This window comes from Clupea harengus, chromosome 14, assembly GCF_900700415.2.
Source record: "Clupea harengus chromosome 14, Ch_v2.0.2, whole genome shotgun sequence".
In the NCBI taxonomy this organism is placed as follows: Eukaryota; Metazoa; Chordata; class Actinopteri; order Clupeiformes; family Clupeidae; genus Clupea; species Clupea harengus.
In genome coordinates this window covers 12,396,245-12,421,823 of record NC_045165.1, presented here as the reverse complement: position 1 = coordinate 12,421,823, position 25,579 = coordinate 12,396,245, and the positions used below count along the sequence as shown (strand labels likewise).

Sequence of the window (25,579 nt, the reverse complement as noted above, 5' to 3'; positions counted from 1 at the left end):
TGTTGTACTTTTTGGCGTGCCCTGTATGTCATGAGCACTGTGGGGTGCATGACTCAACATGTCAAAAAAATCATTTTAGACCGACAGTCAGAAAAACAAGTGTTGAAACCAGTGCATTCCCAACATCTCCTTATTTTCAGAGCAAAGGGGTTATCATCACATCACATTGACCCAACCCCCCCAGGATTTAACTGTGTATTGTTATCTTACACAGGTAGCATGAGAGAGCATGAGATAAGAAATAATTGCTATAAAGAAGTGCAATGGTTGCATTTATTGAGTTTTATTGTTCAATTTGGTTGTATAACCTTATCAACATAAATCATATGGTTTTCACAATTATCAGACAAAGTCAATCAATCAATTAATCAGACAGCAAGCAGTAAAATGGTATTTTATATAATCAAGTACTCGACATACATGTGATAAATATTTAAAAGACTAATTTTAGAGAACAGTTAAACCAAATAAAATGTGTAGAAAATGATGTGCTTCTGCATGGGGAAACACTGAGTTTTCCTTGAAGAAAATGCTTACAAATGATGTTAATGAAACAGATGTGTTTGCATTCTTGCATCAGTTCCCTCTTCCCACCTCTCTGATACTCTGCACAGATCTCCAACAAGTGGCTTGAATCATACTGTGTTACAGTCTATGTTATTGCTACTACTGCGTCCAGTTTTGTGATATTTGAAATGCTAATAATTTCCCCATTAATATGAACGCTTGCATTTGCATAATTTGTCCCCTGTGTTACATCCAAGAACAAGCAGTTCTTAGCTTGGCATTGGCCATTCTTTTCCTCAAAATGGTCAGTGAAGGAGTATTTACATAGTTGCACAAATTCATTGGTAAAAGATCCGCTGGCTCGCATGACGAAAGGTTGTGGTTTTTCAATTATGACATGCATTGTGAATACATATCATCAAAAATCCACAGTCAGATTTTGAGGCGGTCCTCTGATTTTGATAAATGATGAATCACAATACTGCCTACAAAGTCCAGTTCCAAGAAGGTCACCAGTCCTGTAAGATGGGCATGCTATGGTATTCGTTTCAAGCAGAACCGCAGAATTTGGCTGTTGAACGCTACATCATTCATGTTCTTTGTAATTAACTGAACAGCACATTCATGTGGAACATCCTCTGAGATATTCCCTACAAATCTGTGAGGGTCATAATTACTCTGTCATGTTTCTCGGATAATACGGTGCTAAAGACCATTACCAGAGTAATGACCATGAGGTGGTGAACACTGACTGATAAAACGAAGGGCCTTTGATAGATCACCTGTAAGGGGATGCTCATTTCATAATCGCACCTGTGACGCCAACTCACATCATTTAGGATGGGGGAACTCAGGCGGGAGTTAAAAGTCTCTGTGACAATAAACTAGACCTCATGTGACAGTAGAGATCATTCAGATTAAATCTGTCAATATCGTACAATAGAAATGAGCTGGGCAAAGTGTCAGTTGATACAAAAGACGATTTCCTCTGTAACAGAGGTGCAGCTTTAACAGAATATTGTCTCTGTCCCCACTCCCCACCTAGCTATTTGGGACAGAGTGGAGAACATCTCTTGTGCAATTCCATATCAGACGTTAAACAACACACAACATAGGCTAGAATGACATAAACTGTAACATATATCATTAGCATTATGAACAAACTACTGATGTGCTATGGGGATGATCTGTCTTGTTGTTATAGGATCTCCCATATATAACAGTATGTGTATTTGATACTTAGCTTCACAGACAGTTTAAATAATATGAATTAAGGTGGACTGTAATTTGATAGCTAAATACCAGCTTGACTTTCACTTCATCAGGAACCAGGAGCAATTATGACACAAACTGGAAACACGTTCCTATAAGGCATATTTGAAAACTTGTACCATGTCTCCTCGTCCATTTTTCAAGGCTTCACATGTTATATCTGGGTATAAAACACTGCTGCGCCGAAAATTGACATTAGTTCACAGTGGGAAAAGCCAATGTGTAACCACATATTGGCACTTCACAAAAATATATATTAGAATTACATTAACAATTCCCAATGAATTACATTCTAAACTGTTGATTTGTTCTTTGTTTGGCACTTGATCCTCTTAAAGTCACTTCAGTAAAGCTTCTGGGATTGGCTAAATATGGTGAATTCATGGGGGCCATATTTTTGGTAAACGTTTAACAAAAACAGGAAAAATGTCAAAGAAATCCATTATTGTTGTTTCATTAGGCTACAGACTCGTGTCAGCGGTCTCCACTTTGGGCACAGCAGGTTCGGACACAGTGTCAGGTTGGCCGTCTCGACAGAAGAACACGGCCGGGTTTTTGCAAGCCCACATGGCAATCTCCCCCCCGTTCGCCGGGCTTGAGGAGGAGAGCCTGCTGTTGGTTCCGTGCCTACTCACGTACCGGTCTCTGATCCGGTCTGCTCTCGTTCTGACCTCACGGCTCTGTGTTTGTGTTGACAGGTACGCAGCTATGTTTCTAGTCCTGTAGCCCTCTCCTCGACTTCGACCGAACAGCAAGGATATGTTTGGGTTCCGTATGACATATATCAACGGGTTTATGGCACCGTTCGCCCAGGCCATCCAGATGGCGACCGTGTCCATTGCCGGGTTGAAAGAATAGTCACCCAAGGCGGTGGTGATTCCCATGAGACAGTATGGACCCCAGCAAAAGATGATGAACACTATCATGATGAGCACGGTGGTGGCCGTGCGCATCTCGCTATAAAAACGGAGCAGGTGTGCATACGTGGTCACTGGCCGCACCCTGATTTCCGACAGGCGGACCGTCTTACAGATGTTGTAGTGACAGAAACACATAAGGGCGAAGGGGAGGAGGTAGCACACCACAATGAGAGATATGCTGTACGCAGTTCCCATCCGAGACGTGCCAGAGTGAAAAACATACATGCAATGGTAGAAGCCCCTCTTGTGAACCACCAGCTGCCCTGATGTTCGCAACACCAGGTACCAGGGGAGGGAGAAAAACACCGCCGATACCCACACTGCCACCAACAGCTGAATGGCCTTCCGCCTGCCAATCTTCTCTTGTGGCTGTCGCACAATGGCATAGTATCTGTCAAAGGAGATGAGTGTCATTGTCAGGGTAGAAATAATGCCGAAGCAAGTGTTGAAAAAACCATTTGCAATGCAGAAACGGTCCCCGAACAGCCACATCCCGTCTTTACTAAAAAGCATCATAAAGGAAAAAGGTAAACAAAGTATGGCCGTCAGGAAATCAGATAGGGAGAGGGACATGATGAACGCATTCGTTACGGTCCTCAGTTGTCTGTGTTTGATTATGACTATGACCACTGCCGAGTTACCTAAACTGGAGAAAAGGAAAATGGCAAGGAGCAACAGTGCTTGCACGGCCACAGCTATACCATGGAGGACCGAATTCCCTTCGGTGCTCTTCACGGGCTGGATATGTTCGCCTGAACTCGTAAAGTTCGCGACGCTGTTCGGCGTACCAAAGCTGTTCAGAACCGTACTCAGGGTCACCACTTCCAGCATGAAATTTGTCCCAGAATTGTTGTCCGCAACGGTGGTGTTGCTGGTGCCGAGCAAGGCAGCGTTCCTTGGGAAATCCATCGGAAACAGTTAGGGAGCATCCACGAAATAGATGAGGATTCATCCCTTTTGCAATACTATGGCCTAAACACTTTGCGTACAGGTTACGTCTTATTTTAAAAGCGAATCCTCTTGGCCGTCACATAATTAAGCTACCACTAAGTCATCCCGTTCAGCCGCAGTTGTATACATTTCCAGATTCGGGCATGGTGTTATTGCATGGTATATGGCTTTTTTCTCCTCCCCGATGTTGCTACTGTCGAGTGCCGTAGCCAGCCTATCCGCCTGCTCGGCGTACAAATCCAAGTCTTTCCACTTCTGCATGACGTTTAGAGCCGTTGCCATGGCACCAAATGATGATCTTTGGTCCTCAGAATTACGCACTTTCAGCGAAGATTGGTTTTATTTTCTGTGTCTGTAGCCTACGCATGCATTATGTGACAGAAAAAAGAATCTTAATAACCTACAAACACGTCCGCGGCTGTCAACGTGATGAACACGCATGCATTTTAAAATGGTTCATTTAACATTAATTAAAGCCATAGCCTTTTGCGCAGTGGAACCCTGGTCAAAACGATTCTCCCGGGAACCCTGGCTTCATGTAATCCATTAAACATTACGTGCATCTTCATCCAGGCATCTTGTACCAAATATAATGTTTCATATTTGCCAGCCTTACCCTACTAATGTTGATATGAAAATTAAAATGATAACACTTAACTAGGTTCAAGAATCCACCAGTTACTGGCTGGCTCCATTTGCCAAAATGTATATGGGGTCTCACAAAACTTTTATGCAAGAATAAGCAAACTGCAAACTAGATGTAGGCTAGCCCATTAAACCTGCAGGCGTAGTTAACACCAGGGTTGAGCCAAATTAGCTTCTGTATCCTACTTGAAACACACAAAACGTTTGGTTTCTCTCTTTGTTATCGAGAGCTTCAACCCCTAAATCTCAACATGCTGTTATTTTGAAAATGTATCGGAAGCCAAACTGTCACCCATTTACATTTTAATTTTGACCCCATTTTCGCGATGTCGAGTTATTTTCCTTCGTTTTCTTGGAATCTGGCAATAGGCTACATTGTTTTTGGTGATAACTATAGATTCAACAGGGTTTGTTTGATTTCATCTATATCACACATTCATCAGAAACCCAGTCTTCCATGGGTTCACTGCAAGCTGATCAGCAATATAGCCACCACAGCAACGAAGGTGTCAGGTAAATTGGGCCATTTTTTGATAAAGTAGGTAGGCTATCTTAGATCGTCCTTAAACACCACTGAAATGTGCATGAAACCGAATAGTTCACTCCTGAAAGTCCATAACCAAGTGTAAAGTAAGTATACTTATACAATTTTATGTTGAAAATCGAAAGAAAAATACAATGTGTTATGTTCAAATATTGTTTGTTGTATTCAACATTTTCTGTAACAGACACCCATCGTCTACCGACAATGTCAATTAAGTTTGGAAGATTTTCAGTTTCCCTGCTTCCAGCACAGACTCACTGCCACGCCCCTTTCCCAGCCTGTTCATTTCCCCATTCTGTTTCACTCAGCTCTAATTAGCCCTGATCACTTGCCTATTAGGCCACACCCTGCCACCAACCTTATTAGCCACACCTGTGCCCACAGCCCCTTCCTTTCACACAGAGACACTGAGAACCTGAATGCTGAACCTTGTTGCCTTAACTGTGAATGCTCCCGAGTTTATATGCTCATGTAATGCCTGTGTAGGCTGAGACCTTATGTTGTGCTAAATGATATACAGTTACAGTTATTATTATGTGGCACATGGAATGATTTATTGACTTATGTAGTGTAACTTGAGCGCATTTTGAATGCTGTGGCATCGTTTGTATTATGGCATTGTTTGGAGTTGATTGTATTTAATTTCTCCTTTCCTCCTAGAAACCACACACACACACACATGCTTGATAGTTGATCCATGTTCGCCAACTATAAAAAATGACCACATATGCTATCAATAATATTTACAATATAAACAGTTTATACAGTTAATAAGCCATTCGTATTATAAATACCCAGCGATAGCATGACAATACAGCTGCACTGAATTAAACATACTAAATTCTTATCTGAGCATTCTTGAACATGTTTGAGTGAGAGAGCATCAATCTATGTGTCCATCTATGAGTTTGCATATGAGTGGGCTATTTGTGGCATAGGCCTATGTGCACTTTATGTCTATGGGCACTAGGCTACATTAGGCCTATATCATGTTTATGGTCAACAATAAGAATGTGTCATAGCCTAAAACTTGTATAATAACATAAAATAACAATAATAAAACAACCCATCTATTAATTTACTTAAAGTCAATGCAGAAGTTGGCCTATTTTATCATACTTGAAACTTGTGGCTTATTTGACCTGATGGCCCAATTTGCCCTATTAAACCCCAACTGATTCCATCATTGCTAAGCCAGAATCCCTTAGCTTGTTAGCTGTTTCTGATTCTGTGCTTGCTAGCTTGCCAGTTTTCTAGATAACTTTTCATTTAAACACAGAATTAATCGTGTCAACATACCTTGCCAAACTGAGAGAATATGTTTATTTTGTTTGCTCGTTAGCTTGCCTGACTACACACTCACTGTAATAGCCTCTATGGACGGGCAGCTTTTCAATCAACTGTTATTTACTATGGCTGTCATAGTTACCATTCAATGTCTTCAGAGCATTGAATAAAAGTGAATGTTCTTTTTTTAACCTGTGCTACTTCGTCCCGTTAAACAAAAATATTGGGACACCTGCCAGCCATTATGAAAATAGTATTTCTCGTCGTAGGGGGTAGCCTATAACTGTTTTTAACATGTCTTGTGCGCACAAGATAACTTACTTAATAATAAGATAATATTGTGAACAAAAAAAGATTAGCTTTCGTGATTTAAGCACTCAGCCTCTAACATTATTCCAGATAAAAATTAGTGACACATGTCAAGCAATGCAATTCCTGACCTAATCCTGTTTTGTCTCCACTACAGCAGATGGCGTAGGTGAGTTCAAGGTTAAAAAAAAGTCCCGTGCAACCCCTCGAAGAAGTTAGAAGACCTATCAGTCTTCCGGTGCTGCTGATATTGGTTGCTTTCGTAGGTTGTGGACCAAATGTCAGAGGAACTCTCTTAAAACATCTTTTGGATGTATAGCAACATTTATTATGGGTATGTAAATTCCGACGGAGATACCTTGGGTCTGTCGCGAATAGCGTGTTGCTGGATCTTATTGTCAATCTGATCATGCCAAACAAACGTAAGCTAGAAAATGTAACGTTAGCATAGCTAACCTTCGATAGGATAGGTTAACGTTAGGTTTGTCATATATGGAGGTAACTACCTCTAGACAAGCAGATGTACTTATCCTATGAGCACACACACACACACACACATTCGGGACATAAACTGAACCTCACACTGTCAAAGACGTGTATGTAACAGATTTGAGCGTAGTTCTTGTATTTTATATGTCATGTTAGCATGGCCTAGAGCAAATGGTAGTTATGGATTCAGCTGACCAGCTAACTACCTTGTGAGGTCATCATTAACTATCTATCTTTCTAGCTTTTCCAAAGATATTGTAGGAGACATTTCTCGCACACGTTACAGCTAGCTTGCGGACTATCAATGTTATATTATGAGCAAGGTGTCTCTGACTAGATTGCGCTGAGGATGGGGAAACTGTGACGTTAGCTATCCTTACCTGTTCTGCTTTACCGATGTTACTCGTCTTCTCCAGCTGTTGCAATGAGTTCTACCTGTCCGGGCCTTTACTGCGGGAAAATCCTGATGGCCAATGGATCAATTGAAGGAGAGTGTGGGGTAAGTCCTCCTGTATTTAAACATAAGGCATTATTCAGGATTTATCTTGAGGCTTCACAAAGCATTCAGTTGTATGCAAAAGTTGGGCACCCTGAGCAAAATCCGTATTTTCTTGATTTCTGAAGTGAAAAGATGTAAATACAGCCCCGTCAGCAAATTAACATGTTTTAACAGGACTCTTTAGGACATGTAAAACAGGTCAAGAATTTTCATTCACTATGGTCACCTCATGACAATTCCAGAAGCTGATGCATTTTCTGACTCCTCAAATGTTGTGGCAACACTCAACAAACATAGGCTCCTCTCAGCAACTGACAGTCTGAATTATATATTATATACTCATGCCCACAAAGCAGCAGGTGGTTTTAAAAAGATGTCAGCATTTCCAGCTTGCAATTTCAAATGACTCCAATATTATCAAGAAATGGATGTTAGCTGTGGAAGTCAAGATGAGGTCTTGAGGACCAATAACACTACCAAATAAAACTGCATGTCTGCTGGGCAGAAAGGCCAACCAAACCCTTTGTATGCCTCAAAAGATCTGCAGGAAGATGTATCTGACACAGGTGTGGTGGTACACTATTCCACTGTGCAGTGTTGCTTGCACAAACATTAGCTGGGTTTCCATCCATGAAGTACTTCAAGAAATGCAAACAGTAGCTTTTGGAATGTCCTGCAGTACACATGATTGAAAATCTGTAGGTAAATCTTAAACATGATGAACAAGACACTCTAAATGAATCTCAGAACTTGGAGTGATCTGCCGAGAAGATTTATTATTCGATATCGAATCAGACTGTGCCTTTGGCAGCGGACACAATGGCCTGTGCCTGGCCAATCGTCCTTCTATTTTCCCCAGTGGATCTCACTCCCGACACAGACCAGGGGGAGGAAGGGGAGGTACTCGCTGATTCTAATTGCTGCGAAGTGGCAAGGGAAAGCTTGGTTTGCAGAGATAGTGAAGCTGCTATGTGGTTAGCCTTGGCGCCTGCTGTTACGCTGGGATCTACTCTCGCAGGTGAAAGGAGAGCTTTTTCATCCCAGATCAGAGCTGTGGAATTTGGGCTCTTTCCCCTGAGATCTGAAGGTCTCGATCCCCAGCTATTATTGCCACCATTCAAGGGTGTAGAGCATCTTCCACTACACGTTTATACAGATTTAAGTGGAAGAGATTTGAATTGTGCTTTATCTAGGGGCTGGTGCCCATTCAGTGTTCAGTTACAGCGATTTTGTCTTTTCTGCAGGAACTGTTTGAGGAGGCTTTAATTCATTGCTTAGACATAAAGCAGATCTGTTCAGCTGCTGGGTGGACCAGTTCTCATACATTCACATACCTTTATTGTTTGGATGTCGTTTGCTCAGTGAGTTTTTCAATCAGGGCATGTGGCATGTAGGCTTGATGTTTACTGGGCGAGAAGCAGGTTGTCTTATAGCTCTTTACATTCTTGGACCTTTTATATATCTCCATATGTGAGCTGTGTTCCACAAAGTGACCAAAGGAGAATGTCTGATGTCTTTGGTTCTCAGAGGGAACGGCGTGAGACACAGTTCTTTGCAGTCACAGAATGTGGGCTCGTTCTGAAAGCAACTTGCCATGAAGGGGGCAATGATGGGCACTAGGGTCCAAAGCTCATGACTTAGGCATAGTTGGGCTCCTCCCCTCCCCTGCCCAGTCTTTGACTTCCTAAAGGCTGGATTGTATGTGTTTCAGCATCTAGTTCCCCATACGGTGGCTCACTCCTTTCCTTAGGAGTGGTTAACTGTTAGCAGAACTATTTACAGCACCGCGTTTGCATTATGGCCTGTGTGTTCTTTCGAGGCGTTGTGTGCTTCAATGTCAAAGGTGTTGTTGTTGGGCTGTAGCCATGGTCAATTTGCTGAACTTTACGTGCAGGCTAGACTACACAACATCAAATAATTTATTTATATATAATAATTTAATGCATTGTGAAATTGTTACGAGTTTAGGGGTAGACAATCTTGGTAAATGCTGTTGTAAGTGGCACTCCGCCTTAGTTACATATGCCACTAATGAAGCAGGCTTCTAGCAACCAGTGTGAACGTGACAAAAAATTCCAAACTTCCAAAAATCTTCCTTTTAAACTTTTACTGACAAAAACGTAACATACAAACAAAACATGAATTCTTTAGGTCTTAATAACAGTAAATCGATACATTGGTGTTGTCGGTCAGAAAAACTGTGTTGCTCCTTAACCTGACTATCTCAAACTAAACAGCACAAGTTGGTCACATGACCACCGTTCTCTCCTGATTCTAAAACATTCCATTCATTTAAGGAATGCTGCGTGTATCCCGATCACAATGCAAACTGAAAAGTCCCTTTCATATGCTGGTATGCTGCTGTTGATGAATCACCCTTCACTTTTTCTTGCAGAAATGCATCTCTAGATGTTAAATGTTTCTCTGCTACAGGTTTTCTTTTTTATTTATTTACTTTGTTCACTTTAAAAAATAGCAAAATATGTAATTTCCACAGGGGTGTCCAGACTTTTTTAAGACAACTGTATAAAGAGCAGAGGGCTGGATGGTGAATAAAAAATATTTGTCCACTGATTTTTCCACATTTTCAATGGAAGGTATGTCCAAGGGGGGAGAGGACAAATATGCAGAAGATTTGTGAGAAATGCGGCGAGACTCCAGACCTCTATGACTGGCTCTACCTGGGCTTCATGGCGATGCTTCCGCTGGTCCTACACTGGTTCTTCATAGAGTGGTACTCTGGGAAGAAAAGGTAGGCTAACTCAATCCTAAATGTCAACGCCTGCAAAACATCAAAGGTGGCTGCTGAAAGTGCTTGCCGCCTTTCTGCCGCAGCTAAATGACTAGCTCAGGGCTGGTCAAGCCAAAAGTGCTGTTCCCAATCGCACCAAGCAGAACAAAATTAACCCAAGTAGTTTTGTGCACATTTCCAACTTTACCTCTATTGTTTGTTTTGTTTCCACTGTTCGATAGTTCCAGTGCACTTTTTCAGCACATCACCGCCCTGTTTGAGTGCAGCGCGGCTGCACTGGTCACCCTGCTGGTGAGCGACCCCGTGGGTGGGCTGTCCATCCGATCCTGCCGTGTCCAGATGCTCTCTGATTGGTATACCATGCTCTACAATCCAAGCCCGGACTACGTCACCACCTTACACTGCACCCAGGAAGCTGTGTTCCCGCTGTGAGTAGTGATGCTTTGATACATGCTGAGGCATTGGCATTTAACAATTTACATGGTTATGCTGAAAATCTTTTGGACATCAGGGCAGAAGTATATCATTTAAACTACTTTATTCAGATCCTGTCCTGTGTTTGTTAAGAGATCCCTTATAGCAATGCCTAACTTTGTCCATTCCATGTAAACTCCTCCTAAACAATACTGTAATATCTAATTGGAATTGATTCTCAGACAATATATCCATATTAATCTCGTTAAAGGGAAACTTTGGGATTTTTTCAAATCTGGGCCCTATTTCCCCCATCTTTTTGGGAATGCCAAAAATGCAGACACTTGCCCCATGGGATTACATTGTATAGACGTTTTGCTGTCGCTGGTTATAGCGTTTTAACTCCATACTGGACCGACTTTTGTCCCTAGTAAAAATCTGGACCTAAAAAGATAGGAAAACAGGGACCAGGTAAAAAAAAAAAAAATTAAATCCATAAGTCTCCCTTTAAGTGTCAGCATTAACAAGTTCCCCCTTTACTCCAGATACACAATAGTGCTGATCTACTACGCTTTCTGCCTGGTGTTCATGATGATGCTGAGGCCACTCCTGGTGAAGAAGATTGCCTGTGGTCTGGGGAAGTCCGACCGCTTCAAGAGCATCTATGCTGCTCTCTACTTCTTCCCCATTCTCACGGTGCTGCAGGCGGTGGGAGGAGGCCTTCTGTGTAAGTACAATAACTGGTCGATAGGCTTGGGTTCAACAGAAATATTGATTTGACATTTAATTTTTTTTTTTTTAAACGTTTAAATAGTTAAGGTGTTGACAATGACATGTAATGCCTTAGGACAGTACAATGAATTGATTCTGAGTGGCATTAACTCGTCATTGTTTTTTTTTTCCTCCCTAGATTATGCCTTTCCATACATTATTCTTGTTTTGTCTCTGGTCACACTGGCGGTATACATGTCCGCTTCAGAAATACAGGTGAGGCACCCACATAATAACTGCAAAAAAGTTACGTAGCATTAAACATTTTTCAGCTTTCAGTTTTGTGCAATTCTCTCTGTATTAATATATATTAATCCTTTGTCTCAGTCTTTCAAAAACCTTGTCGCCAAGAAGAAGAGACTGGTGGTGCTGTTCAGTCATTGGCTCCTCCATGCTTATGGCATTATCTCCATCTCCCGATTGGATAAGCTGGAGCAAGATCTGCCCTTATTGGCCCTTGTGCCTGGCCCTGCTCTCTTCTACCTGCTCACAGCCAGGTTCACTGAACCTAATAGGATAATATCAGAGGGAGGCAATGGGCACTGACCACCGGTTAGGAGGTTTCGCAGTGTCCACTGGAGTCGCAGTCTGTCAGGAAATCAAGGCTTGAAATATGAAGGCAGTGGGCCTTGTGGCTTTGGTGATCCAGAAGGACTTGCTCACTTGTCTCAGAGGGTTGCACTGCAAAGATGGCTGTTCTTATGTCGTTTCTGATGAACAAATGTACAGTGTTGGTCACAGTAGTTGTTGAATGGTATGGGTGGAATTATATTTCAAGCGTATTCTTGTTTTGAAGACGTGCGTTTGTAAGGGATTTTAAAATTAAAGTAATTGATTTAAGAGTCTCCTTCCAGAGAAGAAATGGCATATTTATAATGTAACTTTCAAACTGTTCACTGTCATTGTACATAACTGTAAAGAATATTTTATTTATATTGCAAGTATTGTATGTTGTTAAATGGTATTTAAGTGTATTTTGCTGGATCTCTAAGCTTTTACCTATAAAAAGTGAGAATGTTCTGTTGAAGCATTATCCCTCCAAACATTTATATTGTAAGTGTTCACTGTTGTGTTAATGATTATACTTGAGTGAGTACAAAAATGTATATCTATGTATCACAGTTTAAGCAGTTAATTCTTAGACAGAATGAAGAGTATGTAAAACACAGTGCCAAAAATATTCTGCTTCATTGCTTGCAGTATGTGCATACACAGATGTGAAAGACAGACAGGAAATGGAGGTGCTGAAAAAAAGCATAAAACAGCTTTCATAAAGCATGTAATTCCACATTGTTTCTGGTGAATGTGAGTTTGGCAGTCCCAGTTGGTCAGTCTTTGGTTTTAGTCTGATCTAGTAATACAAATTTGAATCTGTTAACTGCATGTCTTATTTCTATTTCTTCTCTCTGTTAACTACACGAATGGTGGACCCCGAATGTTTCCAGGGTTATTTGAATGTCACAAATGTGGTCTTTGTTTTGCGCTGACTGTCTTTGGAACACCCCTAGTTATCCGTGTCAGATCTATTTCAAACGTGGATTCTTTTGTTTTACATAAATACTCACACCATATAAAATGAAAACACTTCAGCCTCGGTTCTGTTTTCTTCCATATCAACAAATATAACTTTAATGGGAATGAATGATGCATGAGAGAGATGAAGTGTTGCAGAATCTGGTACCAAGGGTAAAGGTCAAACAACTGTTGCTTCACAGAGCTCAACTCTAAGTTAAAGGAGGGAGTTCAAGAGGATTCAAATAAGTGAAGTGATGTACAAACAACAGTTCAAATCATTACAGCTTTGGAGGTGATAAGAGGGCAGTCAAGGCCCCAAACTCCTTCTTTAGTTTATCAGCGATGCTCCCAATTTGGGATTGCCTGTTTGCCAGCTTCATCAGTAGATTGTGAATAGCAGCATAAATGTGTTGATCCTTCTCAGTAGATTCCTGGTAAGGGAGTTATGATAAGTCTGTTAATAAATAATGAATAAGCTATTGTAAACGTTTTAGGATATGGTAGGTAGGGCATAAAGAAAAAACTTTCATCTGTGGCCCTAATACAATTTAATTGATTAAGAATGTTTAGATATTCTCATTTAAAAAATACTTGCCTTGGTAACCACAATGTCATTCACCCAAGCATCGACCAGGCTCTCTGGAAAACAGACAAGGCAAACAATACAAGACCCAGACTGAAGTCTCCACTTGACGATGCATATTCTATTTCCAGCTATTATGGTAAAAAAATTGCCATTTGTAAGAGGATTTTTTATGTGTCCCCATAACTATGTATGCAAGGATTTACGTCCATTTGTGTTGACGTGTTATAAGACTTATGAAGCCATATATTAATACGCCAACATCAAAACAAAAAAATCAGTGCAAACATGTAGTACCAAATCAGTCAACTGAGGGCCATAAAAAAGGCCTGATTTAATAGGTGTCTCCAGGCTATGTACTTCTGGTGTTTGTGAGGACTCACGGAAAAGAGAGCGAACTTCCTCGCTCAGCCACTCTGTCTCCTGTGTGTGTCTGTCTTTATCTTGCTTGGCATTGAATATGCCCTCTTTCATTTGTTCAATGCACTGGAGGTGGAAAGTATAATCTTGGAAAACACTTGTTTGAACACTTGAAACATTTCTTTCAAAATAAAAGTCCAGTGTATCTCCTGATACACTGATACTGTTTTTAATTGCTTGCCAAAATACGTCTAATTTTACATTACAACATAGTGTACAATTAAATTCAATGTATCACAATGGATAAAGACTGTAACTGAAGTACAAACTATATTTCACAACGGATATGCTTTTGTACTGAGTGAACCTGGCCCTAATGGTCAATGTTCAGTGGCAAACACTGTGAGCAGGCTTTAAACTTAGTTCCGGGCAAAATGATGCATATCAGCCTCTATTCAATGATCTTAGCTTGATCTGGAACAATAGTTAATACAAGAACAGTACACCAATCCAAATAAACTCACTACATGTAAGCGGCAGTTCTCACGGTTGACCTGCTCCAGCATCAATCCGTTCTCATAGATGACCTTCTCTGTCTCGCTCAACTGCTCTCCCTGGAACTTGAGAACCTCCATGTGTCTCCTCCTTAAATCCACCAACTCTTGCTTCAGCTCCTCCTACAGCAGACACATTCCAGAACACATACAACCCGATACAGACCCATCCTCATTCAGGAACAAATATATTCACACATCCAAGAACAGACTCATCCACATTCAGGAAAAGACACATCCATATGAAAGGACAACTTCATATACCGGTAAGGACTTAGAGAAGAACAAAGAGCATATTAACAATGTAGAATGTGAACTAGATTTAATGTCACATATTTATTTCAAAGTACATTTTCCTCTATGTTATGTGGTACGATGCAGGACAGGTTGAACCTTTGGTTTGAGAATAAGAGCAGTGTTGATTTGGGTATCCTGAATACAGAGCTCCAGTTGCATCTTTCTATGCTTCAGGTCTGAGAAAAAAAGAAAGAGAAGGAACTTTAAATGACATATCAGCAAGACAGCCACTTTGAGAATACTTGGAGGAGGATCAGGTCAAATAAATAATAAAAAAAAATAACACAAAGAAGACAGTGAACTCCCTTATTGCAGCACGGAGAAAATGACCAGCGATACATGGAAGTGGAAACAATGCGTTGTTGTTGTTGCTTGAAAGTGAGAAGGTAGTACATGCAAGCGAGTATGAATTATACATCAATGAATACATAACGATCAAATGTTAGCATGGAATACTTGGCTGCTGGGTAGCAAAGGTGTGGTGATTACCTGTCGTGTCTTTAGTCAGTGTCTGGTGTCGGGTCTGGGCGACGTCAAACTCGCCCTCCACGCCCCCCAAGACGGACTCCACTGCACTCAGCAGCTCCTCCAACTCCAGCCGTTGTTCAGTCAGTGCCTCAGCTTCTTCCTTTATGTACAAGAGACACATTACTTCATGTAATGATGGGGTGGCGCGTGTTCTGGCACTATCCAAAAGGGCATTACCTAGTTTCTCATTGCAGCACTGAACAGTGCAAACCTCAAAATTACCTCCAACTGCTGCATCTCAACGGCGTAGGAAACCTCCATGGCTTTGGTGGCCTCCACCGTGTTAGCCACCGTCATCTTGAGACGCTCTATCAGAGAACCTATGAGCACGTGGTCCTGGAGCTTCTCCTCCTGCTTGGAGATGCCACAATGTCAATGTGGGTCAGTATAACACAGACACACTGTGAGGGTAGAGGAAACAGACAGGAAATGGAAGGATGAAAAGAGGAAGGGGGTGAAGAAGAAAGCAGTCTGACCTCCTCTCGTAGTTCGAGGCTTCGCGCCTTGGTCTGCTCGATGGCTTCGTTGACCTCCCTCATGTGCCCCTTGTGTGCTACTTTCAAGTTCTCCAGAGAATGACAGAGTTCTTGTCTCTCAGCTTCATATGCCGCTCTGACCACGGAGAGAGAGAGAGAGAGAGAGAGAGAGAGAGAGAGAGAGAGAGAGAGAGAGAGAGAGAATTAACTCGTGCTATGAAAGATGTGAAGAGAAATTGTTGGAGGTCAAGTGTTTTTGAAGAAAGGAGATCTGAGGGGTTCACAAAACCTGATCTTCTTTTCTTTTGCCAGCTGTACTTTCATCTCCTCAAGATTCCTCTTGAACAGGTCAGAGTTCACTCTGAAATGATACACAGATGGCCAAAAGGAAACACAACATCAGTGGAAAACTACGTAATTAAATACCTGTGATTCTATGCTTTGATTGTGTGAATGTAAAGCAAATGCCTAATGCTTAAATAAAACAGGCGCACCAAATTAGTTGTTAACAGTTAACTGCTGTATATGACTTTGGCTCTAGACACTGATAAGACAGGCAACAGACTTACACAGTTGTTTCATTGAGTTGTCTCATCCCCTCCTCCATTTCTTTGATTTCTAATTTATACTTGGCAATGGAGGCAAAGCGTTCATCCAGTCTCAGTTTTGACCACTCCAGTCTAATTCAGATCACAGAACACAATGACTTGTCCTTCATTATGGTAGTGGAGAGCATTTAATTGCCTTCAGGCATTAATTGCATGCTCATGTATACACATGTTTATAATCATGAATCAAAACAAATCATATCAAAATATAAATATTTTAAAGAGTTATATTAAGAGAAATATATTATAATAGAAATTAGCATTACCGCCTAGCCATGGCACTGTGTTCACCCATGGTATCATCCTCAAGTTTTCTCTGGATGTTGAAATGATCTGTCAATCTTGTCACTGATGCAAGATGAATGGCATTCATAAGCAGACTCTGCTCAATCTCCTCTTTTGTCTGAACACACACACACACACACACACACACACACACACACACACACACACACAATGAGGCCAGTGGTTCAGTGATCACAGTGTTTAGTCATCTAAGTACATTTGGGAAAGTAGTTAACCATTTTGTGAAAAAAAAAAAATTAACAACAGGAGTTTCTACTGTCAGAGTCAGAGTCAGGCAGGCAAGTTAGTCGTTAGGATTTTAAAGCCTGACTACAAAGACTGAGGCAAGACATCCACCTAATCATCCCAAGCATCAGACATCCGACGCACAACAACCTGCCACCATTTACTACTCAGCAACCTGACTTTTACAGTCTTACACCCTATTAACTCTGACTGGAATTCAGTGCATGTTATTCTGTTTCGATTGACCTTCACATGACAATTCAAGCCAAGGTTTGAGTGCTATGTTTAAGGTCAAACCAAAATCTCCTATTCACAAGTAGGCTACAATGTGGGTAAACTTTCACAAGCTGTGGCCGTCAGCCTATGTGAGCACACAAATGACTGGCAGAGAGCACGGGCAACACCACAGAGTTGGTTTCATTTGAATGTTCACTCTTTGGAAGCCCATTGGGTTGTGGCGGCCTCCCATTGACTGTGTGAACTATAGCACATCTGAGGGCAGCTCAGTGGTCCAACTCCTAGGAAAGGTCAGCTCAGCACAGATTGTCTTTGAAGGGGTGTTCTTTCAAAAAGATCAATTTCAAAACAGACCAGCAGGTTCAGTCTAGGGCAGAGAAATCGATCGGTACAAATCTGACATCTAACAGGTTATGGCTTTCCATTTTCACCTGTGTTAAAATAAATTATTAAATTATTAAAAGCCGCACACCTTCCACAAAAGAACGCACAAAGAAACCCAGGCATGATGTGTGCATATGCCCACTCATACCACATGAACAGAAAACTGGTATTTTGTGGAGCTGAGGATCGCATTTGGTCATATTCATGACTTTTTACCTCTATAATGCTTTGCTGAAGGAGTTCCTCTCTCTTCCTGAAAGTCTCTGTTAGTTCCGCAAGCTCCTGTTCAAGGACCACTCTGTCAAAATGAATCATAATGTTCAGGAAATTCTGACTTCTAATAAGAGCCAATAATAAGAACTGTGACCAGACGTGTGGCGTTGGTATGTTCTACTGAAGTTTGTTTAGTTATTACTTTTTTCTTCTGTTATTTACTTGAAAAATGGATGTTGATGAAGAGGCATCATGTGCTATTGATGCATCCTACTCAGACCCCTCTGATGATAGCTTCTTTGAAGAACCATTAGGCTGGTGATCAATATATCTAAACTTGCTTCTTATACAGTGTACCTGTTTTGTTCAAGCTTCACAGACTTTCTGATTTCCTCTGCGAGTTGGTCTTTAAGTTTGTTCTTTGTTGATGTTAGTCTGGTTATGATAAGACCAACCTGATATATGGTCTGTAACATAAAATCCAATAAAAAATGTTAATGAACTGACCACCGACAATGATTCGTCATAAGCAAAGTAATTTTCGATTTCAAACATCATAACTTTGCATATTAAGTCATTTTTTTGACGAATTGGCAATTAATCTGTTTTTCTCTCACATTCCGATGATCAGCCTCCCTGTCTTCCTTTTCCTGCAGGTCATTGGTAAGATTATCCAGCTCTCTGCGTATCTGGCCAATGTTCTTTTTCTGCTGTTGGATTCTATTCTCGCACTGCTCAATCTAAACCAACAGAAATATCAGCTGAAAACCAAACGTTTCACAAAGCAAAAGTGAAATACGATAACAAAAAAATAAAATAAAAATACTGAACATACCTGTGCTTCCAAAATGTTCTTCGCCTCGTTAAACATGTTCCTTTCCTGGGTGAGTTCATTGAGTAGATCAGCTCTGATAATTTCCACACAGGCTATTTTGGCCTTCACATCTTCAATCTCATTCATCTTCTCGTTGAGCAAGATCTGCTTGCTGGCCTTCTCTGCCAGTTGGAAGTTGAGCAGGCTGATGACATTTTCATGGTTTTGTTTCACACGTGCTCTCTCTGGACTGTAACACAATACGTTTTAGGGTGAAACGACTCCAAGTTTATTCAGTGGATCTTGTGAGATGACAAGTGGAACTACCCTGATTATATAACCCAGTATCCTTGCAAAGATCTGTTGAAATCTGGTTCTGTGACCAGCTCTGAAACAATGGTTCAAAATCATGGAGAACAATATACTACTTAATGGTGTATGATGATGACCATCTTTGTTGCAGATTATAAGCCTTACTGTGTCAAATTACTGGAACTTTGAAAACAAAAAAAAAGATTTTCCTCCAACAGCAACTGACGACACAGAATAAACCAACAGAACAGACATATTTTGCCCACAACACGTGATTTAATTAGCCTACTCTAGGAAGTGTATAATGCAACTGTGATGGGGGTGTCACCGATAGTCGTACTTATTTTTTTTAAAGTATTTCAAGCTTACTAAAGCAGTGCGTTTTGCCCCTCAAGAAGTCCTCGTTTCACTTCCATTGACTCAATTTCTTCCATAAGGTTTTTAAGTTCATCTTGAAGTTGGTTAAGCTGAGTTGCATTGACATCTCTTGCTGCCGCCACACCATCTGAAATAGGCTTATATTAGGGTACAGGTATTCTAAGTTCTGCAAACGGAACCATATTAAGCTAGTGGTTACGATGTTCGATATACAGAAGTCTACCCACCTGTTATTTCATAGACTACTTCATCACGAATACGAAGAACCTGGTGACGGACCTTGCTACTTTCAATAGTTTCAACCTCAAGTTGTTCGTGGACTGCCTTTCGGGACGCCTCCTGAGAAAAGAGAGGTCTTCGGTTTTTACATGTTACTTATCTCAAGTTTTTGTCTAAATGTTTTAAGGTTTAGGACGTGAAATCTGATTCACCAGTGCTTTAATTGCAGTTGCTATCTCTCTCAGGTGGTGACTTGCTTCTTGGCTGAACGAGACGTCTTCATCTTTCAGCTGCTTTTCTTTCATTCAACAACGTCATGCGTAAAATGAGACATGAAACATTATTCACAGTGGAGCAAACTGAGCTATCTAGCTGGCTACCAGTAAGTTACATTTCGAAGAATATTGAACCAACTAACAAGGGCAACGTTAACTAAGCAAGATAGGTGCATAGCTAAGCACAAGATTTCTTACCTAACTCGCCCAAGTGCTCCAAAGCGAGAAGCACAGCTGGGAAATCTGGCACTAAGCAAGAAGCCATATTTCTCTGAGAAGCTTCATAAGCATAGCTAGCTTCCCAAGATTACCGGCAGTTAAAGTACATAAAACGTAATGTAGCTGACTAAATGACAAACTTTTATTAGCATGAAAGGCACAGCTTGTTTTCAGGACAGGCAGAGGGAACGCTGGCTCATGGTCTAATGTGTATGAGTTGGCATAGCAACAGCAAGCGCAAGCGAAGAAGAGATGAGATGGTCGTCGGATACCTGGTGGAGAGCACACATTTAATGTCTTTCAGGTTATTATGTGTGTTCTGTTGTGGGCGATTTGACAGGTCCTGACCACGAAGTGCATCACAACACGTGAAACTATGGTGTACTAAGGTTATTTGCGTAGCCAACTGTAATGTAGGCTAATAATAGCAACTTGACAACTATTTTAGTAGGCTAATAACTTGTTTAGTAAGCTAATAATGACAATAAGTTTACTTAATTATTTAATTACTTTGCTCAATTCGCAGTTAGTTTACTTGAGTTCTGAATTATCCTGTTATCAATGGAGGTTTGGAAGAACCATTTTTCCTTGTGGTAAAACAAACCGTTGGTTCCTTGGAGGCCTCCCTACAAAAAAAGAGTTGTAGACCTCAAATCGTTTTCAGCTGATACAACGTAACAATTGGCAGAGTTTGCTGTTTGGGATATGTTATTGAAAACGTCCATTTCAAGAACTGTACACCAGATGGCAGAAAAGAAACAAGATTGTAAAAATCACCACTGTTCTGTGGCAGAAATGTCTGTAGCCCTCTCATAAGGAAATAGATAGCATGCCAACAGATTGCAGAGAGATAAAACACTGTTGCTACTCCACTGATATTTTCTTGGTGAAATTCACAGAAATGTCTAAACAAAAAAACAGTTACAGCTGGAACGGGCCGTCTTTTTATTTGGTACTGGAGGCAGTGCTTAGCGACATGGTGACCTGTACCACATGTGGACTGCAGAGGGCAGTGTTGGTCCATCTATATCAAGAGGAAGACCACCAGGAAATGTAAAATTGCACATGAATAGAAACCGGAATGGGAATGGGTTTTGATTTTTTTTTTGTCTAAAATGTCTCTAACCTCGCTATTTTGATGAACGTGTCATGTCATATAAGACTGGGCACTACCAGATTAATCCCCACACATTTTATATAGTGGGTGAAATTTCCCCTCTGCTCTATTCTTTACAACAGCATGGCTCAAGAACCGTAACCATCAGCAGCATGATCACGGCTGTTGTCCTAGTTAGATATTTCATTTTCATAGAGTAGGCCTACTTAATGCAGAGTGGGTGCCGAGAGTACCATGCCGTTTCACTGGCATTGCTCCATGTTTAAATAACACTGTATTGTAGACTATAGGGTATTTTCCCTGTTTTCCCTTCCCTGTTTCCCTTAGTCAGATTTATTAGACTATAGTAATGCTTAACATTATGCAGGCTATTTTGACACTTATTATTTCACCAATCTCTGGCTTGTCAGACTGTTACTAATGGCTCTGAACATGTTGCTGAAGCAGGATTCAGTGGGATTACTGAAGGGTATGTAGGATTCGGCAGGATTACTTTACATCCCATACTGATAGAGATAAATAATGCCTTATTAAGACAGGCAACAATAACAAAACACACATACATACTCAGATGCACAACATGTTCACACACACACACACACACACACCGTACTCACACACACACACCGTTCACACACACACACACACACACACACACACACACACACACACACACACACAAAGTATTTGGAAATAGTCAGGGTTTTGAGGGTGTTGGCAGACAGTAGAGACGGCCTGCTAGTGTGATCTTTATTGGACTGACATTCTCTTGTAAGATTCATGGGTTATGGCCATCAGATATTATTAAGTTAGAAGAGCGCCCCTCTCACTTCTCAGCTCTCAGTCTGCCTTGTTGATGGGGGCACTCTTCACCAGTCCCTCTACCATGTATAAGTTTCTCAACAGAATCGCTCCAGTTTTGAACTGTAGTTGCCTAAAAACATGTTAAAACCCAGGTACAGTTAAATTAAAAAGTATTTTTTTTTTTTTTTCAAACTCTGGTAGAGGCATCATCACCAGCACGATGCTCGTTTTCTTCCTCTCCATTTCAGACAGGTAGTCCTGTACAGATACCATCATGCCATCTGTGTGTCTGCTTGTATTTTTTCCTTGTCTGTTGGCAAGCTACCCATCGCTGGCCAAGCTGGGATAAAGAGAGATTAGTCTTGGTTGTCCTTTCCCTTTCTTTGTTTACAGCTGAAGGTACACATGCTGGCACTTAAGTGCTGCATGGTGTCAGGTGTCTCACGTTGCACTTTGCGCATTGTGTTGTTTGCACACTGGCCCATTATGGGGGCTTGATCGTGCATAATGAATCAAGAAGAGAGAGAGAGAGAGAGAGAGAGAGAGAGATGCTTAAGAAAGTTGCCCCTGGGATCGCTCGTGGGTTGGGTTTCACAGCACGTGCATAATTTATTTGTGATCCAAGGTCAAGTGTTACATCGCATGTACGGTAGCCTAACATACCAATAACTTCAATGTCGAATGGACAGGTCTCACATTTCCCCATGTAGAAAGTGAGCGCAGGAATGTCATTTCCATAAATTGCTGGCCGTGAGGTTCTGGGCTCGCGGGAGGTTATTGTATTTCACACAGTATCAATACGAAGGGTTGAGGGAGGAAATGGAAAAATAATGGGATCCCAGATCATGCAGACTCTAAAACGGGTCAATGTCAGACCAGGGCCAGAGCAGAGCCAGATCTGGCCCAGGGCCCGCTGCTGTCAGGGACAGTTTGGGAGGGGTTGAAGAAATGAAACATGCAGCTGAGTAATTCCGTGCTCTCTGAATCCAATGCATGTTTATGAATTTCCACATGCATTCCACATATCAGAATGAGATTGCATTTTCATCTTGTTTTTCTAATCATTTTTTAGATGACATGCACCCCAAAGCACACATGCATACCACATATCAGAATGAGATTGCATGTTCATCTTGTTTTTCTAATCATTTTAAGATGGCACACAACCCCAAAGCACACCTAATATTTGTTGTAATTTACTTGCTCAACTCAAAGCAACTCCTTGGCATATCAGCTTTATGTTCTTAGGAAGCAGGATTAATGTGATTTAATCAAGAGTAGAAAGCACAGGCCTCCACTGAAGCACACGTTATGTAACCCACCTTCTTTTGCACTTTTACATGCCTGTGTATTTGAGTAGCCCACATAAGAGGATGTGTTGAATGCAGACACACACGCACGCACGCACGCACGCACGCACGCACGCACGCACGCACGCACGCACACACACTCACACACACACTCACACACACACACTCACACACACACACACACACACACACTCACACACACACACACAAAACAGAAGTCACCGAACTGCACAAGTCGGTTATTCCCAGTGTGCATCGCAGCTGACATGCTACTGTATCTGATCGATCTGAATAAAAGATTACAAAAAAACGGCACGCGTCTGTGAGGCAGACAGCGGAGCGATACCGCTGCCATGACGAGCTTGGAGCCCAAGCTGTCATCTCTGCTGTCTCCCATCTGCCGCACCAAATAAAGGAGTGCGGCCACAGCCACAGTCATATTATGAAATCCAAGCTCTCTGCGGAACGATTGCTTTACTTTCAGCTTGAATGCAAGGCTCAGGCTTAATGAGATTGTAAAGGGGAAGGGGGGGGGGCTGGGTTTCGGAAAAAGAATGATGAGAAAGTATTGATAATGAAAACTTAAAAAACATGAGTAATTAGATGTGGCTACAGGCCATTTCCAAGCGCTTGTGACCTCACAGACAGCACATAACAGTCTGTGAGGTCATGGTAGGCCTGTTGTGGACAATATTAAAGTTATGCATCATATCTTTGCAAATTCAATATTCTCCTTTCATTTCAGATCACTTGTACAACATGGAAAGGCATGTAACGGGCACAGAATAACCAGCAAAAGCAATTACTGTCATTATCATAGCACATTCCTTGGGGCGGTAATATAGAAATTGTGGCACAAATCAACACTATGAAACCCCAGCAATGAAGACTTGTGTCTTGTGGCTCTGTAGAAACATATTTCTGACCCTGTCCCACTTGTAGCTTCTTTAGTGGGTCCACAAGGCTACTGGAGGCATAGTCATTACTCTTTCCGATTGGTTTCTTTATCAAAGGGACACCTATTGATTCATCAGTGTTGTCGAAAGGCATCACATGCATGAATGAGTGTTCATTTCACAATGTGGTCGTTGATGACTTGCACATAAAACTACCTTGGTCCGGGCCCATTTGGAACAGATGTGTGTGATGGCTCGGCCCTATTACATATTTGTTTGTGTTTTTTATGACCACTGTAAATGTCTGAAGGATGGGTGATTGAGCAAACAATGCCCTTCAATGCCGGGTCGGAGTGAAGCGATTGGAAAACTAACACGTTTCATCTCGTAGCTGAGGACAGAAACTCATGCATAATTGCAAGAATGATTGCATTGCCGTTCCCGTGTAATTATGTGCTGACGCCTATGTGATTTCAGCGCGGGCAGGGCCTCCCTGTCACAGAGAAAAATAAAATCACCAGTACGATGATTGATGAATTTCATGTGTAACAACACAAAGCAGATCTATTATTCTACCCTGCAATCATGGCAATATCATCAGAATTGACCTTTGTTTGCAAGTAGGTAAACATCTATCTTGCCATCTTTTCATTGCCTATCTCTCCGGTCTTCCCCATTCCCATATCCCTGCCTTGGAAACCTCATCTTACATTAGACGTTTACATGAACTTGTTTACCAAACTCTTCTATCCAAAGCAACTAACAGAGCAAGCTATACGGTACATTTTCATTTGTGTGTTCCCTGGGAATCAAACCCCATGATCTTGGTGTTGTTAGCACCTTGCCCAGTTGCAGAAAAAGGAACAGCAGGAATCCGCCACGTGGATCTGGCGTTGAGAAATGGTTATGGTAGGCCCCCAAAAAACCTGGTTGAACAGCAGCCCTCCCAGGGTTTTCTCTGTGCTCCCGTCACGCTTAGGAGCCTCAGCTTTCTGACTGCAGTCACTGGATACGGGGTCTGCACCACCCATCCTATCCCTATCCCCTCTCTGTTCATCTGATACATTATTGAACCTCTTAGCAGGGGAGAGAGTGCTGCATTATGCATGATGTGGGGGATAAATACGGCACTTTAGATAAATGACAGTTTCCTTGCCGGGGACACACGCTTGTGACGGGGAGGAGAGTGAAGCGGAAATTAGGGGTCAGTGTGTGTGTGTTTGTTTGCATGCAAGGGTGTTTGTGTGTGTCCCTTTGTGCCCATGTGTTTGCTTGATGGACAGGGAGAGAAAAGAGTATTTAAGAACTTCTGTGCTGAGCTTTTGAGCTTGAGAAAGAAAGAAAAGAAAAGACTGTGAGAAAGGCAGATAGACAGACAGGAAAGGAACCCGGAGAGAGAGCAAAACAAAGAGAGAGGCAGAACAATTTTTGTGCTCCTTTCAATGCACACTGTGCAGCAACCAGAGTCCCCTGCTGGATGGAACTCCTGCTGAACTGTAATATGTGTGTATGCGCCTGGGTATATGTGTGCTTTTGTGTGTGTGTGCGTGCGTGCGTGTGTGTGTGTGTGTGTCTGTATGTCTGTCTGT

General features: G+C 41.6%; 3 protein-coding genes across 6 annotated transcripts; 1 reads left to right on the top strand and 2 right to left on the bottom strand.

Moving 5' to 3' along the window:
- Positions 1–267: 267 nt before the first annotated feature.
- On the bottom strand, positions 268–4,093 carry LOC105899565 (G-protein coupled receptor 135). The gene has a single exon (XM_012826765.3). It carries the CDS (start codon positions 3,606–3,608, stop codon positions 2,241–2,243), a length of 1,368 nt encoding a protein of 455 aa, XP_012682219.1. The 5' UTR covers positions 3,609–4,093; the 3' UTR covers positions 268–2,240.
- A 2,551-nt stretch (positions 4,094–6,644) lies between these two features.
- On the top strand, positions 6,645–12,949 carry LOC105899599 (jnk1/mapk8 associated membrane protein). Of its 2 annotated transcripts, none has more exons than XM_012826799.3 (7): positions 6,645–6,769; positions 7,341–7,423; positions 10,021–10,175; positions 10,397–10,603; positions 11,135–11,316; positions 11,500–11,576; positions 11,688–12,949. In XM_012826799.3, the coding sequence occupies exons 1-7, from the start codon at positions 6,766–6,768 to the stop codon at positions 11,904–11,906; spliced, it is 927 nt and encodes a 308-aa protein (XP_012682253.1). In that variant the 5' UTR covers positions 6,645–6,765; the 3' UTR covers positions 11,907–12,949. The 2 variants fall into 2 exon arrangements, with proteins under 2 accessions (XP_012682253.1, XP_031436533.1); XM_031580673.2 differs by lacking the exon at positions 6,645–6,769 and adding an exon at positions 6,830–6,857.
- Positions 12,950–12,956: 7 nt separating this feature from the next.
- Positions 12,957–20,062, bottom strand: ccdc175 (coiled-coil domain containing 175). 3 transcript variants are annotated; one of them, XM_042709777.1, is made up of 18 exons: positions 19,843–20,062; positions 19,582–19,667; positions 19,378–19,489; positions 19,142–19,277; positions 18,482–18,710; positions 18,264–18,386; positions 18,004–18,113; positions 17,650–17,731; positions 16,548–16,684; positions 16,243–16,353; positions 15,963–16,034; positions 15,674–15,809; positions 15,420–15,551; positions 15,159–15,297; positions 14,766–14,845; positions 14,343–14,495; positions 13,842–13,944; positions 12,957–13,514 (listed from the first exon to the last, which is right to left on the bottom strand). In XM_042709777.1, the coding sequence occupies exons 1-18, from the start codon at positions 19,907–19,909 to the stop codon at positions 13,456–13,458; spliced, it is 2,067 nt and encodes a 688-aa protein (XP_042565711.1). In that variant the 5' UTR covers positions 19,910–20,062; the 3' UTR covers positions 12,957–13,455. The 3 variants fall into 3 exon arrangements, with proteins under 3 accessions (XP_042565711.1, XP_042565709.1, XP_042565710.1); XM_042709775.1 differs by having other exon boundaries at positions 13,449–13,944; XM_042709776.1 differs by having other exon boundaries at positions 13,449–13,944; positions 15,420–15,548.
- Positions 20,063–25,579: the final 5,517 nt, after the last annotated feature.